The following is a 16,664-nucleotide window of genomic DNA, read 5'->3' as shown; positions in this document are numbered from 1 at the left end:
TTAGAGGAAAACAACGCAGGAAAACCACAAAAAAGCATCTGTTGATGTGTAATTGCCAGGAAAAATACCTTTTGAGCGTGTGAAGCCGAGAGTGTGAGTTTTCGCTGGAAGAGAAAAAGCTGACAGGCAAGACCGGACCCTCCCAAAGACTGCATGGACACCTGGAAGCCTCGCAAGAACTCGATACCTGCAGAAAAGAAAAACAATAACTACACGATCATATCTGTATTTCCATCTAGAAAATGTCCATCTCTCTCCTCCCTCTATTGTGCGCTGTCACAGCCCACTCCTCTGACCAGAACCAGAATCAGCAGTATTTTATTAATCCCCGAGGGGAAATTGAGATTTTCAGCACAATCCCATTCAAGATGAGACAAACATTACATGGAGACAGAAAAAGGATCGCTGCCAACTTCCGGCGCCCCACGCAAACAAAAAAGGTCAGAAACAGGTAAACGTTGGGAAGGGGGCGGGGGAGAGTAAAAACAATTTTCAGTCAAAGGCTGGACTCCAGGGAGGGGATTCAGATCAACGCACCGTATTGGCTGGGCTTCCAGGAGACAACCACAGAATCCAAATTAGGGTCCGAACTGGGCACAGACTCAATGTTGATGTCGTGCGGCGCTTGAACGAAGTGTTGACACAAACGAGGGTCCTCTTCTTCGAGCAGTTGAAAACACGGCCAAGGAATACAACCTGAAGAGAACAAAATATGACCGTTAAGACGGTGTGACTCTCGAAACTTTAGGTCCAGCTTTGGCCATCCGAGTTACTTTCGTTGTGTCTTTGGGAAAGGCTCCTAGCCCACCCGGCTCCCAGCGGCCCCTGAACTGGTACGGGGGACTACAGACGGAAATGATTGGCATCTTGAATGCTCGAAGTGTTTCAAAGTCCCCCCCCCGGCCACATTCTTTTCTATAACTCGGATAGAAAGGCAGTGAGACTTCTACTTACTTCCTAAAGTACCTTTGTGCTTCAAGCCGATCACTTCGTCCACTTCATCGCTGTTTATTCTGCAATAGTCACATCCCGGTCCTCCCTGCAGGTGGAAGAAGTACTTCATAAAAGTATCAAAAGTTATGTTATACACACTTACTGAGAAAAAACACATGACCCTAGTCCAGGGGTCGGGAACCTTTTTGGCTGAGAGAGCCAAGAAGCCAAATATTTTAAAATGTATTTCCCTAAGAGCCATATAATATTTTTTTTAACACTGAACACAACTAAACACGTGCATTTTAAAGTAAGACCAACATTTCCAGAGTATAACAAGTCTCTTATTCTTTCTAATAACATTGTTATTCTGAAACTAACTGTGGAGGTGGTGTGGCCTGCGGGCCTGCAGCAAAGCGGGTTGTTGCCAGGACCAGCCTCGAAATCAGCGACAGGTGCGTAGACGGCCCACCTGGGCCTTTTTATCTAATCACCTGTCGCTCTGTTATAAGCAGCAGCCAGGAGGAGAGACAGGGTTGGGGCTGGAGCCAGAGCGCGAGTGAGGACGAAAGAGAAAAAGACAATTGCTGTAAAGCAACTGAGAGAAAAAAATAAATAAAACAATATTGTAACCCTAAAACAGGCTCTTGGTGGTCTGAAGAACCCCCAGGAGGGCAAGCCCCACACTAACCAATAATAAATAAATTACTTCTTACCATTAACGCAACTTCTTGAACATAAAAATGCATGAGAATGTTTTATATTTTGATCGTTGTTTTTAACACTGTGATTACAAGTGGAATTATTCATTATTTATCCTGTTAAGCAATGTCAGCTAAGATTTATCCGAGAGCCAGATGCAGTCATCAAAAGAGCCACATCTGGCTCTAGAGCCATAGGTTCCCTACCCCTGCCCTAGTCTGTACCGTATTTTTCGGACTATACGATGCACTTAAAATCCTTTCATTTTCTCAAAACTTGACAGTGCGCCTTGAAGCCCCGTGTGCCTAATGTACGGAATCATTTTGGTTGTGCTTACCGGCCTCTAAGCTATTTCATTTGGTACATGGTGAAATGATAAGTGCGACCAGTAGATGGCAGTCAAACATAAGAGATACGTGTAGACTGCAATATGACTCAAGTAAACAACGCCAATATGTTCCATTGAATGTATAAAACATTACACACGGCGCTCAAAAATCTATCAAAATGTTTTAGTACGGCTTTGGTGAGGTATGAAACCGCACCGCTTGATGGATTGTATCGGGTGTTTCAACATAGGAGTATTATTATGGTGTGTGTATAAGGTAAGACAAATTATATGGCGTTTTGTTTCGCAATTGTGGAGGGGGCCGTGGCCTGCGGGCCTGCCGCGGAACGGGGTGTGCCAGGACCGGCCTCGAAAACAGTGACAGGTGACGGAGACGGCGTGGCGAAGTTGGGAGAGTGGCCGTGCCAGCAACCTGTGGGTTCCTGGTTCAATCCCCACCTTCTACCATCCTAGTCACATCTGTTGTGTGGGTCAGTTGTGTGGTTCTCTGTTGCCCTCTGTGTTTTAAAATTTTGATTTCTATTTACTGTTTTAATTGGTTTCCCCCTTAAAATCGTTTTTAATCATATTTATTTTATATTGTTTTTATATTGGTTTTATGTATTTATTTTTGTTTTTGTTTTTATGCAGTCATTGGTGCAGATCAGGATAGTATTTGAATGTCGTTATTAATATTGTTGTGTAGCACTTTGGACACATTTTGTTGTTTGAATGTGCTATATAAATAAAGTGGATTGGATTGGATTGTTGTATCCTTGAGCAAAACACTTCACCCTTGCTCCTGAAGTGACCTGGTTAGCGCCTTGCATGGCAGCTCCCGCCATCAGTGTGTGAAGGTGTGTGTGTGAATGGGTGAATGTGTAAATAGTGTCAAAGCGCTTTGAGTTCCTTAAAAAAAGGTAGACTAGCGCTATACAAGTATATCCCATTTACCATTTAGATGGCCCAGGCGGGACTTGTTATCTAATCACTTGTCACCTTTATTAACAGCAGCCGCAGCGAGACACGGTGTTGGAGTTGGAGTGGGATCCAGAGAGAGAGAGAGCGACATGGACACAGAAAAATACATTTTGCTGAAAAGCAAACGGCTCTCAACATTGATGAAAATAAAACAGTGCTGTAGCCTGAAATCCGGGCTCTCGTGGCAGTGTGTGGTGGTCCGAGGAACCCACTAGAGGGCAACTTCTACAGCAATATAATACAAAAGCAACTCTTTTTACCTTCTGGTACCTGCTGATCTGTATTTGGGATTTGCGTAAGTCCTGAAAATTTTCACGCGTCCGCCTTTGCAGTCCATGACGACTCCGGAGTCGATAAGCCTCTTCTTTTTCTCTATCTTCTTGTTATGGGACATTCATCCTCTACTGTTGCCATTTCTAATATAAAGTAGTGTAAAGTTCTTACTTATATCTGTCAGTAAACTCGCCATGAAAGCACTAAAACATACCGGTGTAGTGAGTTTACATTATTCACCCAAGGAACTTTAGTTATTTAAGAGTTCCGGTTGAACGTTTTTTCACGGGACACATTTCCGGCGTTGTTTTTGCACTAGTGAGCCACAGATGAGGAGATGCTGCTTCGTTATTGATTGAATAAAGTCTGAATGTCATTAAAACCGTTAGCACCATCTTTTGACACTTCTTCCACTCCCGTCCTTGCACGCTACACCGCTACAACAAAGATGACGGGGAGAAGACTCTGCCGAAAAGTGAACCACGTAAATAAGAGCGCCCACAAAACGGCGCACCTTGAAGGGATCTATGCAAAATTTTTAACAAAGAACCACCATTACATGTTAGGTAGACCACAAGGAAGTGTTTTCCATTTCCATCCATCCTTATCCGAGGTCGGGTCACGGGGAAGCAGCCTAAGCAGGGAAGCCCAGACTTCCCTCTCAGCAGCCACTTCGTCTAGCTCTTCCCGGGGGATCCCAAGGCGTTCCCAGGCCAGCCGGGAGACATAGTCTTCCCAATGTGTCCTGGGTCTTCCCCGTGGCCTCCTACCGGTCCGACGTGCCCGAAACACCTCGCTAGGGAGGCGTTCGGGTGGCATCCTGAGCTGATGCCCGAACCACCTCATTTGGCTCCTCTCCATGTGGAGGAGCAGCAGCTTTACTTTGAGTTCCTCCCGGATGGCAGAGCTTCTCACCCTATCTCTAAGGGAGAGCCCCGCCACCCGACGGAGGAAACTCATTTGGGCCGCTTGTACCCGTGATCTTCGCCTTTCGGTCATAACCCAAAGCTCATGACCATAGGTGAGGATGGGAACGTAGATCGACCGGTAAATTGAGAGCTTTGCCTTCCGGCTCAGCTCCTTCTTCACCACAACGGATCGATACGGCGTCCGCATTACTAAAGACGCCGCACCGATCCGCCTGTCGACCTCACGATCCACTTTTCCCTCACTCGTGAACAAGACTCCGAGGTACTCCTCCACTTGGGGCAGAGTCTCCTCCCCAACCCGGAGATGGCACTCCACCCTTTTACGGGCGAGAACCATGGACTCGGACTTGGAGGTGCTGATCCATTTTTCAATGTTTTGTTGTGGCACATGCGCAGTCTGCGTCTCCCTCCGCTGTGGGTCTGCCCAGAGGACCCGCTGACAGCGCACTCATTAAGCGGACCCCGCTCACTCTCCGCCGCAGCCGTTGGCAGTCCACACCTGACACACCTGTGACTGAGGACGTGGAGCTGTATGAAGGGACCAGTGGACCAAGGATCCTCGCGGGATCTTAGTTCTCGTTTGACGTACAGTAAGCGATCATCCTGCTTTATGCAATCCTGCTCTCCCTGTGTTCTGCCTCTCCGTGTTCTCAGTGTGTCGCCCCCGCAGTACCCTCCGTCGCCTGGAAAGAGAGCTGTGCCTCTCTTTTTTCCCTGCATCTCCCTCTGGACTCTGACAGCCTGCCTCGTTCCTCGACTCCTCGCTCGCCCTTGGACTCTGACGCCTCTCTCTCGCCCCCTGATCCTGCCGGCCCCCATGGACTTCCTCGTTCCTTCGCTCTCGCCAACACTTATGGTAAAACGCTCCAATTAAATACTTCACATAGTCTCACACCATACACACTCTTGGGTTTTTGACACACACCATTCTATAGTTTATATGTATTGTTTATTATTATTAGTATTGTTTATTATCATTATTATTAGTAGTAGTAGTATTATATATATTTACTACTTACTGTGCCTACCCCCAGACTAAACGACTCTGAAACCAATAAGGAATTTAACTGTCGCAAGAAACCTGATTGCCCTCTCAACGGGGGGTGCTTACTAACATCAGTCGTTTACCAAGCAAAGGTAACACGCAAAGACATTAGCACATCCGACACGTACGTAGGATTAACCGAAGGAGCGTTTAAGGCCAGATGGAATAATCACAAGGCCTCCTTTAGAAACCAGACCTTGCGGAATTCTACAGAAGTCAGCAAGCACATTTGCAACCTCAAAGACCATAATGTTGAATATTCAACAACATGGCAAATTCTTGCATCCAGCACACCTTACAACAGTGGTAATAAAAGATGCAACCTATGCTTTGAAGAGAAACTGTTTATTATATATCATACAGACCTGTCATCCCTCAACAAGCGCAGTGAAATAATTTCAGCATGCCGGCACAGACGGAAACACCTCCCAGGTAAGACATGAGCCAATCACCACGCCTGCCTGTACCCACCCACTCTGTGCTCTATATAAACCATTGTATGTGAATGCTTCCATTAAAATCTCCTGATGATTGAGGGAACCCTCATGAAACAGTTCTGTAGAGATGAAGTAGTCTTGTGATTTTTCCCACACATACATACATACATCCATCCATCCAATTTCTACCGCTTATTCCCTTTTTGGGGTCGCGGGGGGCGCTGGCGCCTATCTCAGCTACAATCGGGCGGAAGGCGGGGTACACCCTGGACAAGTCGCCACCTTATCGCAGGGCCAACACAGATAGACAGACAACATTCACACACTAGGGCCAATTTAGTGTTACCAATTAACCTATCCCCAGGTGCATGTCTTTGGAAGTGGGAGGAAGCCGGAGTACCCGGAGGGAACCCACGCATTCACGGGGAGAACATGCAAACTCCACACAGAAAGATCCCGAGCCTGGATTTGAACCCAGGACTGCAGGAACTTCGTATTGTGAGGCAGACGCACTAACCCCTCTGCCACCGTGAAGCCCACATACACACATATTTACTATATATATTAAATGTCTGTACACTACTGCCACCTGGTGTCCGTTTGCCGTCACATCCCTTTGTTAAAACATAACATGTTTTCCATTTAGAAAAAAAAAAAAAAATGACCCCTTTATGGGCCCTATAATCCGGTGCGCCTTTTGTATGAAAAAAAAACCTGACTAGAACCGCTCATCTGCCGCCCGCCTTATAACCCGGAAAATACGGTATACGAAGACTGAACCCTTTTTAAAATGTAGAAGTACAAGTCAACAAAGCAAAAGTATTCTAAGTAAATGCCATGACATCTTCGTGTGTGTGTGTGCATAAATCACAGCTAGTTAGGCTGTCAAGTCATCAGCTCACAGCACCTGCGGGAGCCCCTTTGAAGAGTAACAAGTCACTGACACGAAAACGATAATTAAGCATATCGTCGCCACTTGGGCTCATTTCAAACACGGTGATGCCGCTCTGACCCGCCACTAGTTAGGTAAGACGTCCCTGTGCATTTGCTCATGCTTTCACAAAAACAGCTTTGCACAAAAAAGGGCTTTGCTGCACATTTTTGAAACATAACCAACTAATTAATAGCACTTTTAATTTGTTTCAATTCCAAATTATTGTTGCACCTTATTTGCACTTTACACATTTTTTGTGTCATCTAACTCCCTAAGAATTCACAGATTACTGAATATGCAATAAAGCCAGTAGCTATTTTCTTATACAAACCCGTTTCCATATGAGTTGGGAAATGGTGTTGGATGTAAATATAAACAGAATACAATGATTTGCAAATCCTTTTCAAGCCATATTCAGTTGAATATGCTACAAAGACAACATATTTGATGTTCAAACTCATAAACGTTATTTTTTTTTTGCAAATAATAATTAACTTAGAATTTCATGGCTGCAACACGTGCCAAAGTAGTTGGGAAAGGGCATGTTCACCACTGTGTTACATCACCTTTTCTTTTAACAACACTCAATAAACGTTTGGGAACTGAGGAAACTAATTGTTGAAGCTTTGAAAGTGGAATTCTTTCCCATTCTTGTTTTATGTAGAGCTTCAGTTGTTCAACAGTCCGGAGTCTCCGCTGTCGTATTTTACGCTTCATAATGCGACATACATTTTCGATGGGACACAGGTCTGGACTGCAGGCGGGCCAGGAAAGTACCCGCACTCTTTTTTTACGAAGCCACGCTGTTGTAACACGTTCTGAATGTGGCTTGGCATTGTCTTGCTGCAATAAACAGGGGCGTACATGAAAAAGACGGCGCTTAGAAGGCAGCATATGTTGTTCCAAAAGCTGTATGTACCTTTCAGCATTAATGGTGCCTTCACAGATGTGTAAGTTACCCATGCCTTGGGCACTAATGCACCCCCATACCATCACACATGCTGGCTTTTACACTTTGCGTGGATAACAGTCTGGATGGTTCGCTTCCCCTTTGGTCCGGATGACACAATGTCGAATATTTCCAAAAACAATTTGAAATGTTGACTCGTCAGACCACAGAACACTTTTCCACTTTGCATCAGTCCATCTTAGATGATCTCGGGCCCAGAGAAGCCGGCGGCGTTCTTGGATGTTGTTGATAAATGGCTTTCGCTTTGCATAGTAGAGCTTTAACTTGCACTTACAGATGTAGCGACCAACTGTATTTAGTGACAGTGGTTTTCTGAAGTGTTCCTGAGCCCATGTGGTGATATCCTTTAGAGATTGATGTCGGTTTTTGATACAGTGCCGTCTGAGGGATGGAAGGTCACGGTCATTCAATGTTGGTTTCCGGCCATGCCGCTTACGTGGAGTGATTTCTACAGATTCTCTGAACCTTTTGATGATATTATGGAGCGTAGATGTTGAAATCCCTCAATTTCTTGCAATGTCACTTTGAGAAAGGTTGTTCTTAAACTGTTTGACTATTTGCTCACGCAGTTGTGGACAAAGGGGTGTACCTCGCCCCATCCTTTCTTGTGAAAGACTGAGCATTTTTTGGGAAGCTGTTTTTATAGCCAATCATGGCACCCACCTGTTCCCAATTAGCCTGCACACCTGTGGGATGTTCCAAATAAGTGTTTGATGAGCATTCCTCAACTTTATCAGTATTTATTGTGACCTTTCCCAACTTCTTTGTCACGTGTTGCTGGCATCAAATTCTAAAGTTAATGATTATTTGCAAAAAAAAAAAAAAAATGTTTATGAGTTTGAACATCAAATATGTTGTCTTTGTAGCATATTCAACTGAATATGGCTTGAAAAGTATTTGCAAATCATTGTATTCTGTTTATATTTACATCTAACACAATTTCCCAACTCATATGGAAACGGGGTTTGTATACCAAACAGTAACTGTTAGAATAATGTGTGTTGGCGCTAGGAATGTTCAAAATGAGGTTCCAGGGACCCGTGACGCGAGAGTTATTTGGAAGTAGGTATGGCAAATAATTGGTAATAAATCAACAGCCAGAAAGGCATTCAGTCGGTTCAGCAGTTCGCCAGTCAAACGATCCTAAATGCAAGTGTTAGAATAATTAAGTATAAGTTATCACACAACTCTTATGCTTTAAGGCCGTTGCTATAGTTATTATCAATTGTGTTGAAGTCGAACTTTTCTATCTGTGCCAAAGGCACAACTCGTGGTCTCGCTTTGCGAATTTTCTGTTGTCAGTAGTTTGGTTCCAGACCCTGCCTGCTGACAGTCAAGGACGGACATCGAGTACCTCAACGCGGACAAAGCAGAGACAGGGCGAAATCAAGAGTGTCAGCACATTTCCATTCTGAATAATCACGTATTGTGTCTACTGTGATGTTAACTAGGGACCTCCTGAATAAATAGAGGAGCACGTGGGACTGTACCTTAGAGCAGTGGTTCTCAATTCGGGGTACACGTACCCCTGGATGTACTTGAAGGTATGCCAAGGGGTACGTGAGATTTAAAAAAAAAAAAATTCTAAAAATAGCAACAATTAAAAAATCATTTATAAATGTATTTATAGAATAATACTTCAACAAAATATGAATGTAAGTTCATAAACGGTGAAAAGAAATACAACAATGTGTTGACAGCTTGATTTTTTGTGGACATGTTCCATAAATATTGATGTTAAAGATTTCTTTTTTTGTGAAGAAATGTTTGGAATTAAGATCATGAATCCAGATGGATCTCTATTACAATCCCCAAAGAGGGCACTTTAAGTTGATGATTACTTCTGTGTGTAGAAATCTTTATTTATAATTGAATCACTTGTTTATTTTTCAACAAGTTTTTAGTTATTTTTATATCTTTTTTTTTCAAATAGTTCAAGAAAGACCACTACAAAAGAGCAATATTTTAAACTTATACAATTTAATAAATCAGAAACTGATGACATAGTGCTGTATTTTACTTTTTTTTATCTCTTTTGTTCAACTAAAAATGCTCTGCTCTGATTAAGGGGTACTTGAATTAAAAAAATGTTCACAGGGGGTACATCACTGAAAAAAGGTTGAGAACCACTGCCTTAGAGCATAGGGTGAAACTGTAACTGAGTGTACAGCCCCAAACGTTTCTCCTCATGAGAAAAATTCAACACTGTCTCTGCCTGATTCCTTCTTCTTGTCTTGTGTAATAGATAGTTTGGTATTTGAACCTGACAGTAACTTGGTAAACCGTCAAAATACAATGTTGTAAGACATGAAAGATTATGAATAAACTAAGCTTGACAGGTGTTTCGACACATGAAGAAAAAGAGAATACTTACTAAAAGTGTAGCGTTACTGTCATCTGCGAAATTATATTTTTAGAAGATCCAAAAACAAGTTAAGCAAGTCGCACGACAACATTTACTGGCAGAAAAACAAAAAGCTAATTGAATATAATTAAATAGACTGATGACATTTCGTCATCCAGAGGAGGAGGAGCCATGCATCTTGGGTGGTTGTTTCATTCAAGCACATTATAGCAAATGACAGAAATAAACAAATATTTCCTCTATTGGCTGTGAGCAGAACAAGGAAATAATCAGATGAGCTCTGATTGGATGGGAGGCAATGGCATGACATCATTGTTCAATCTCCATGCAGATGGCGCAGCATTCCAAAACAAACTTAGTAGACTATCAATGAGGAAAAAAACTTTTTGTCATTTTGTCATTACAACGTATTTTTGATGGCTGTTGCAAGTCTCAAATGTTGCATGTCGTATGTGCTCACATGTGCTTATGCTGCTTGAGGCTTTTTCCTGGCCTCAAACTGAGCCCCTCTTTCACTTCTTTCTCCTCCTCCTGCCCCCATGTTTACCTTTCCTTCTGAGCTCTTTATGGGACACCACTAGGTGGCAACCTATCAGTCTTTCCCGGGCCTGGTTAATTATTTTGCCCTGGGTGGCCAAATTTAGAGAAAAAAAAAAGTGTCTGGGGGCCGGTATATCTGATTTTTTTAGGAACACTAAAACAAAACTTCACAATATGTGTGAATGAATGCTAAAAAGGTTATGACAGACCCCCTTAAAAATGGAATTTTACTGAACGAGACACCCAGAATGTACATGAAAATAAAGAATTTGGGATTTACAATATTAACTATGAACAATAAAACAATGAATATTGACAACATACCGTATTTCCTTGAATTGCCGCCGGGTATATAGTATGCGCCTGCCTAGAATTACTGCCGGGTCAAACTTGTTTCGCAAAATAATTAGAGCATGCTTAGCATTACCGCCGGCTCAGGATTAACGCCGGGTCAAACTCGTTTCGCAAAATATTATTTTTATTAGCGCATGTCTAGACTTTCTGCCAGGTCAAACTCGTTTTGCAAAATAATTAGCATATGCCTAGAATTTCCGCCGGGTCAAACTCGTCACGTCACGAGTGACACTTCACCTGTCATCATTTTCAAAATGGAGGAGGCTGATTTCAATCATTTGAAATCGCATAAAGGGAAGAAAATCAAGAGCTATTCAGTAGGATTTAAGGTCCAAGCTATTGAATATGCTAAAAAGAACAGTAAGCAGCTATGTTTTATTAGTATACCGTGGCTGCGTGTGTCAAATATGAGTCATTAAATGACTCCCGCCTCCTGGTGGTAGAGGGCGCTAGTGATCCTTCTTGCGACTACTCGGCTGCAGAAGAAGTGACAACAAGCAGCAAGAGTGAGCAGCGATCCTTTATTTTTTCCTCTCGCTTGCACTTTTAACATGGAGGATTACATATCTAAAATAAAACAGTTTTCTAAACTGGACTTTCAATAGAAGCAGGAGGTAATAAAGGAAGATCTCCATCGAGACCGAGAGACTTTTAAAACTGAAGAAAGATAAGGAAGACTTCTATAAACAAGTTATCAATGCTTTTGATCAGAAGGAGCTGCACATGGACTTCATTTATAAGTAAAGGTAAGACCATAATAACGTTTTTTTTATTGAATGTGCTTTTCATGATGGTATCCTTACATCACACTCAAATTTATAAGCGCATGCCTAAATTTACCGCATGCCTTTGGTAAACGCCGGAGTGAGAAGAGGTTTTAAATTAATTAGCGCCCCGGCGGCCATTCAAGGAAATACGGTATTGACGTCATACCCCCTCTCCATCCACATATTTTACAATCAAGCGAAATGCAACAAAAACAGTGAAATATGAATGCGAAGGCGGGAAAAAAAAAAAACCCCACCTACAATCCGATACATCTGATATATCACCAAGCTTTAGAACAGGGGTGGAACAGCTGGCTCTCTGGTTCTGTAAGAACCGTATGGAGCTGTGAACTCTTTCAAGTTCCTGGGATCCGCAATCTCACCGGACCTGAAGTGGACCTCCCACTATAGGCACAGCAGAGGATGTACTTCCAGAAGTTCAACCAGACCCAGGATCGGCTGATCATGTTCTACGGTCCACCTCAACCACTGTCTGGTTTGACAGACTGCAACGGACAATTAGGATCATCGTGTCAACCCCCCGCCCACATCCAGGACTCATACCTGACCATGGTCAGGAAACAGGCAGGTGGCATCACTGCAGAGCCCTGACAACCTGGTCACAAACCGATCAAAGTCCTTCCCTCCAGCAGGTGTTTACAAATCACTGTGCAGCAACACACCCTGTCTCGAAAACATTTTCTACACCTAGGCTATCAATCTGATTTTACGCTGTGAAATAACTCTTCATCTAATCTGGTCACTTTTAATGTAATCTCTTTGCTTTTCTCAATTCACCACCGGACAATTATTTATTCATGAACGGGAGATGTCAGGTTCAAACCCTGATGATCTATTAAACAGGACAAGATCAAAGAATCAAACAGAGACAGAATTCAATTTGGCTCAGTGAGGAGAAACGTGTACATCTGTACCCTTCTACAGTTTCAATACGCTCTGCCAAAAGGTTGCACGTCTCCTTTTTTTATTTGGACTTTCCATGACCACATGGCAACAGCTGCTTCCAAAGGGGCGGGGGTCATAAACAGCCATCGCCTTTCATTACAAAATAGTTCAAAAGAAGAGATCGGTTCAAAAAGGAGGTCGCAAAAGAGTTCAAATAAGCGGTGCCTGGAGAGGAGTCAGGCCCTGCTTCCTCTCCGCTTTGTAGTTCTTGGTTCATGAAAATATATTTCTGTTGATTATACAAACCCCGTTTCCGTTTGAGTGGGGAATTTGTGTTAGATGTAAATATCAACGGAATACAATGACTTGCAAATCATTTTCAACCCATTTTCAGTTGAATATGCTACAAAGACAACATATTTGATGTTCAAACTGATAAACATTTATTTTTTTGCAAATAATCATTAACTTTAGAATTTGAGGCCAGCAACACGTGACAAAGAAGTTGGGAAAGGTGGCAATAAATACTGATAAAGTTGAGGAATGCTCATCAAACACGTATTTGGAACATCCCACAAGTTAAAGCTCTACTATGCAAAGTGAAAGCCATTTATCAACAACATCCAGAAACGCCGCCGGCTTCTCTGGGCCCGAGATCATCTAAAATGGACTGATGCAAAGTGGAAAAGTGTTCTGTGGTCTGACGAGCCAACATTTCAAATTGTTTTTGGAAATATTCGACATTGTGTCATCCGGACCAAAGGGGAAGCGAACCATCCAGACTGTTATCCACGCAAAGTGTAAAAGCCAGCATGTGTGATGGTATGGGGGTGCATTAGTGCCCAATGCATGGGTAACTTACACATGTGTGATGGTATGGGGGTGTATTAGTGAACAAGACATGACTAACTTACACATGTGTGATGGTATGGGGGTGTATTAGTGCCCAAGGCATGGGTAACTTACACATGTGTGATGGTATGGGGGTGCATTAGTGCCCAAGGCATGACTAACTTACACATGTGTGATGGTATGGGGGTGTATTAGTGCCCAAGGCATGGGTAACTTACACATGTGTGATGGTATGGGGGTGTATTAGTGCCCAAGGCATGGGTAACTTACACATGTGTGATGGTATGGGGGTGCATTAGTGCCCAAGGCATGGGTAACTTACACATGTGTGATGGTATGGGGGTGTATTAGTGCCCAAGGCATGGGTAACTTACACATGTGTGATGGTATGGGGGTGCATTAGTGCCCAAGGCATGACTAACTTACACATGTGTGATGGTATGGGGGTGTATTAGTGCCCAAGGCATGGGTAACTTACACATGTGTGATGGTATGGGGGTGTATTAGTGCCCAAGGCATGGGTAACTTACACATGTGTGATGGTATGGGGGTGTATTAGTGCCCAAGGCATGGGTAACTTACACATGTGTGATGGTATGGGGGTGTATTAGTGCCCAAGGCATGGGTAACTTACACATGTGTGATGGTATGGGGGTGCATTAGTGCCCAAGGCATGGGTAACTTACACATGTGTGATGGTATGGGGGTGTATTAGTGCCCAAGGCATGGGTAACTTACACATGTGTGATGGTATGGGGGTGCATTAGTGCCCAAGGCATGGGTAACTTACACATGTGTGATGGTATGGGGGTGCATTAGTGCCCAAGGCATGGGTAACTTACACATGTGTGATGGTATGGGGGTGTATTAGTGCCCAAGGCATGGGTAACTTACACATGTGTGATGGTATGGGGGTGCATTAGTGCCCAAGGCATGACTAACTTACACATGTGTGATGGTATGGGGGTGTATTAGTGCCCAAGGCATGGGTAACTTACACATGTGTGATGGTATGGGGGTGTATTAGTGCCCAAGGCATGGGTAACTTACACATCTGTGAAGGCACCATTAATGCTGAAAGGTACATACAGGTTTTGGAACAACATATGCTGCCATCTAAGCACCGTCTTTTTCATGGACGCCCCTGTTTATTTCAGCAAGACAATGCCAAGCCACATTCAGCACGTGTTACAACAGCGTGGCTTCGTAAAAAAAGAATGCGGGTACTTTCCTGGCCCGCCTGCAGTCCCATGGAAAATGTGTGGCGCATTATGAAGCGTAAAATAGGACAGCGGAGACCCCGGACTGTTGAAGGACTGAAGCTCTACATAAAACAAGAATGGGAAAGAATTCCACTTTCAAAGCTTCAACAATTAGTTTCCTCAGTTCCCAAACGTTTATTGAGTGTTGTTAAAAGAAAAGGTGATGTAACACAGTGGTGAACATGCCCTTTCCCAACTATTTTGGTATGTGTTGTAGCCATGAAATTCTAAGTTAATTATTATTTGCCAAAAAAAAAAAAAAAAACTTATGAGTTTGAACATCAAATGTGTTGTCTTTGTAGCATATTCAACTGAATATGGGCTGAAACGGGGTTTATATTACATGAAAGAAACAGAACACCTTCAAGTTGCTTTCCATCCTACTTCTCGGTAGGTTCAAAGACAGCTTATTGGTCTTCTCGCCGGGAACTCATTTCAAAACAAAGTTTTTGTGACAACTTAGATTAAAATTTTCTAACAGGAGACCTGCACAAAAAAGCGTGAGAGCTTACCTGGCGGAGGCACGTGAGCGAACAGTTCTGAGAATTGGACGATTGGAGATCGGCCGCTATCAGGAGGTGACACAACACCAAGGCTCTCATCCACATTTCGCCACCACCGACGCCGCCAGTCAAAACACGCCACAGCACTGAGTAGAGAAACAGAGAGCAGGCTGAAGTGTCAGAGTTGTGACTGCAACAGGAGGAGTGATGTCAGGAAATATCTTGCAGGGGGGGGGCGTGGTGTCTCTAGCAGGCGAGGCTGGCGTGATCGGCGTCTTTAACGTGACTGTTGCACATCAAAGACTACAGCCTTCCACAACTTCAATTAATGAACAAGGAGTCCAAGAACAATACAGAATTCATTTATTAAAGGAGCCATATGTAAAAATGTAATGTCAAGTCATCATTAAATGGCCCTGATACTGTACGTCTAAAGCAGGGGTCGGCAACCCAAAATGTTGAAAGAGCCATATTGGACCAAAAATACAAAACAAATCTCTCTCGAGCCGCAACCAATTAAAAGCCAAATTACATACAGATAGTGTTTCTTGAGGTATAAATTGAATTAAAGCTGCAAGCAGCGATGGACGGGACCGACTTTTGCTGGTCTTTCCTGCCTTTACCCATTCAACATATCTTTACCTGCACGTTACCTACCTTCCCTGCATCCTGGGGTCACACTGGAGCTTCTTTCTTTCACTCATACACGCTGGTGCTTCCTGCCATCACCCAGACAACATATCTTTACCTGCACATTACCTACCTTCTCTGTATCCTGGAGTCAAACTGGTGCTTCCTGCCATCACCCAGACAACATATCTTTACTTGCACATTACCTACCTTCTCTGTATCCTGGAGTCAAACTGGTGCCTACTTCTTTCACCCAGACAACATATCTTTACTTGCACATTACCTACCTTCTCTGTATCCTGGAGTCAAACTGGTGCTTCCTGCCATAACCCAGACAACATATCTTTACCTGCACATTACCTACCTTCTCTGTATCCTGGAGTCAAACTGGTGCCTCCTTCTTTCACCCAGTCAACATATCTTTACCTGCACATTACCTACCTTCTCTGTATCCTGGAGTCAAACTGGTGCCTCTTTCTTTCACCCAGACAACATATCTTTACCTTCACTTTACCTACCTTCTCTGTATCCTGGAGTCAAACTGGTGCCTCCTTCTTTCACCCAGACAACATATCTTTACCCGCACATTACCTACCTTCTCTGTATTCTGGAGTCAAACTGGTGCCTCCTTCTTTCACCCAGTCAACATATCTTTACCCGAACTTTACCTACCCTCTCTGTATCCTGGGGTCAAACTGGTGCCTCCTTCTTTCACCCAGTCAACATATCTTTACCTGCACAGTACCTACCTTCTCTGTATTCTTGAGTCAAACTGGTGCCTCCTTCTCTCACCCAGACAACATATTTTTACCCGCACAGTACCTACCTTCTCTGTATCCTGGAGTCAAACTGGTGCTTCCTGCCATCACCCAGACAACATATCTTTACCTGCACATTACCTCCCTTCTCTGTATCCTGGAGTCAAACTGGTGCCTCCTTCTTTCACCCAGTTA

The 16,664-nt window shown here is 43.5% G+C and overlaps 1 protein-coding gene across 2 annotated transcripts in view; it reads right to left on the bottom strand.

Annotated features, from left to right (window-relative positions):
- LOC133555267 (interleukin-17 receptor D-like) overlaps positions 1–15,297 on the bottom strand; it is a 30,559-nt gene extending 15,262 nt beyond the window's left edge. The window contains exons 1-4 of one of the 2 annotated variants that reach the window (XM_061904897.1): positions 15,091–15,297; positions 967–1,039; positions 538–696; positions 69–187 (exon numbers count right to left, since the gene is read on the bottom strand). In XM_061904897.1, the coding sequence (XP_061760881.1) occupies positions 69–187; positions 538–696; positions 967–1,039; positions 15,091–15,186 (447 nt within the window). In that variant the 5' untranslated portion in view covers positions 15,187–15,297. Of the gene's footprint in view, positions 1–68; positions 188–537; positions 697–954; positions 1,040–15,090 lie in introns of both variants that reach the window. The other variant, XM_061904896.1, reaches the window with a different exon arrangement.
- Positions 15,298–16,664: the final 1,367 nt, after the last annotated feature.

This window comes from Nerophis ophidion, linkage group LG06, assembly GCF_033978795.1.
Source record: "Nerophis ophidion isolate RoL-2023_Sa linkage group LG06, RoL_Noph_v1.0, whole genome shotgun sequence".
Lineage (NCBI taxonomy): Eukaryota > Metazoa > Chordata > Actinopteri > Syngnathiformes > Syngnathidae > Nerophis > Nerophis ophidion.
This window is presented reverse-complemented; position numbering and strand designations above follow the sequence as displayed.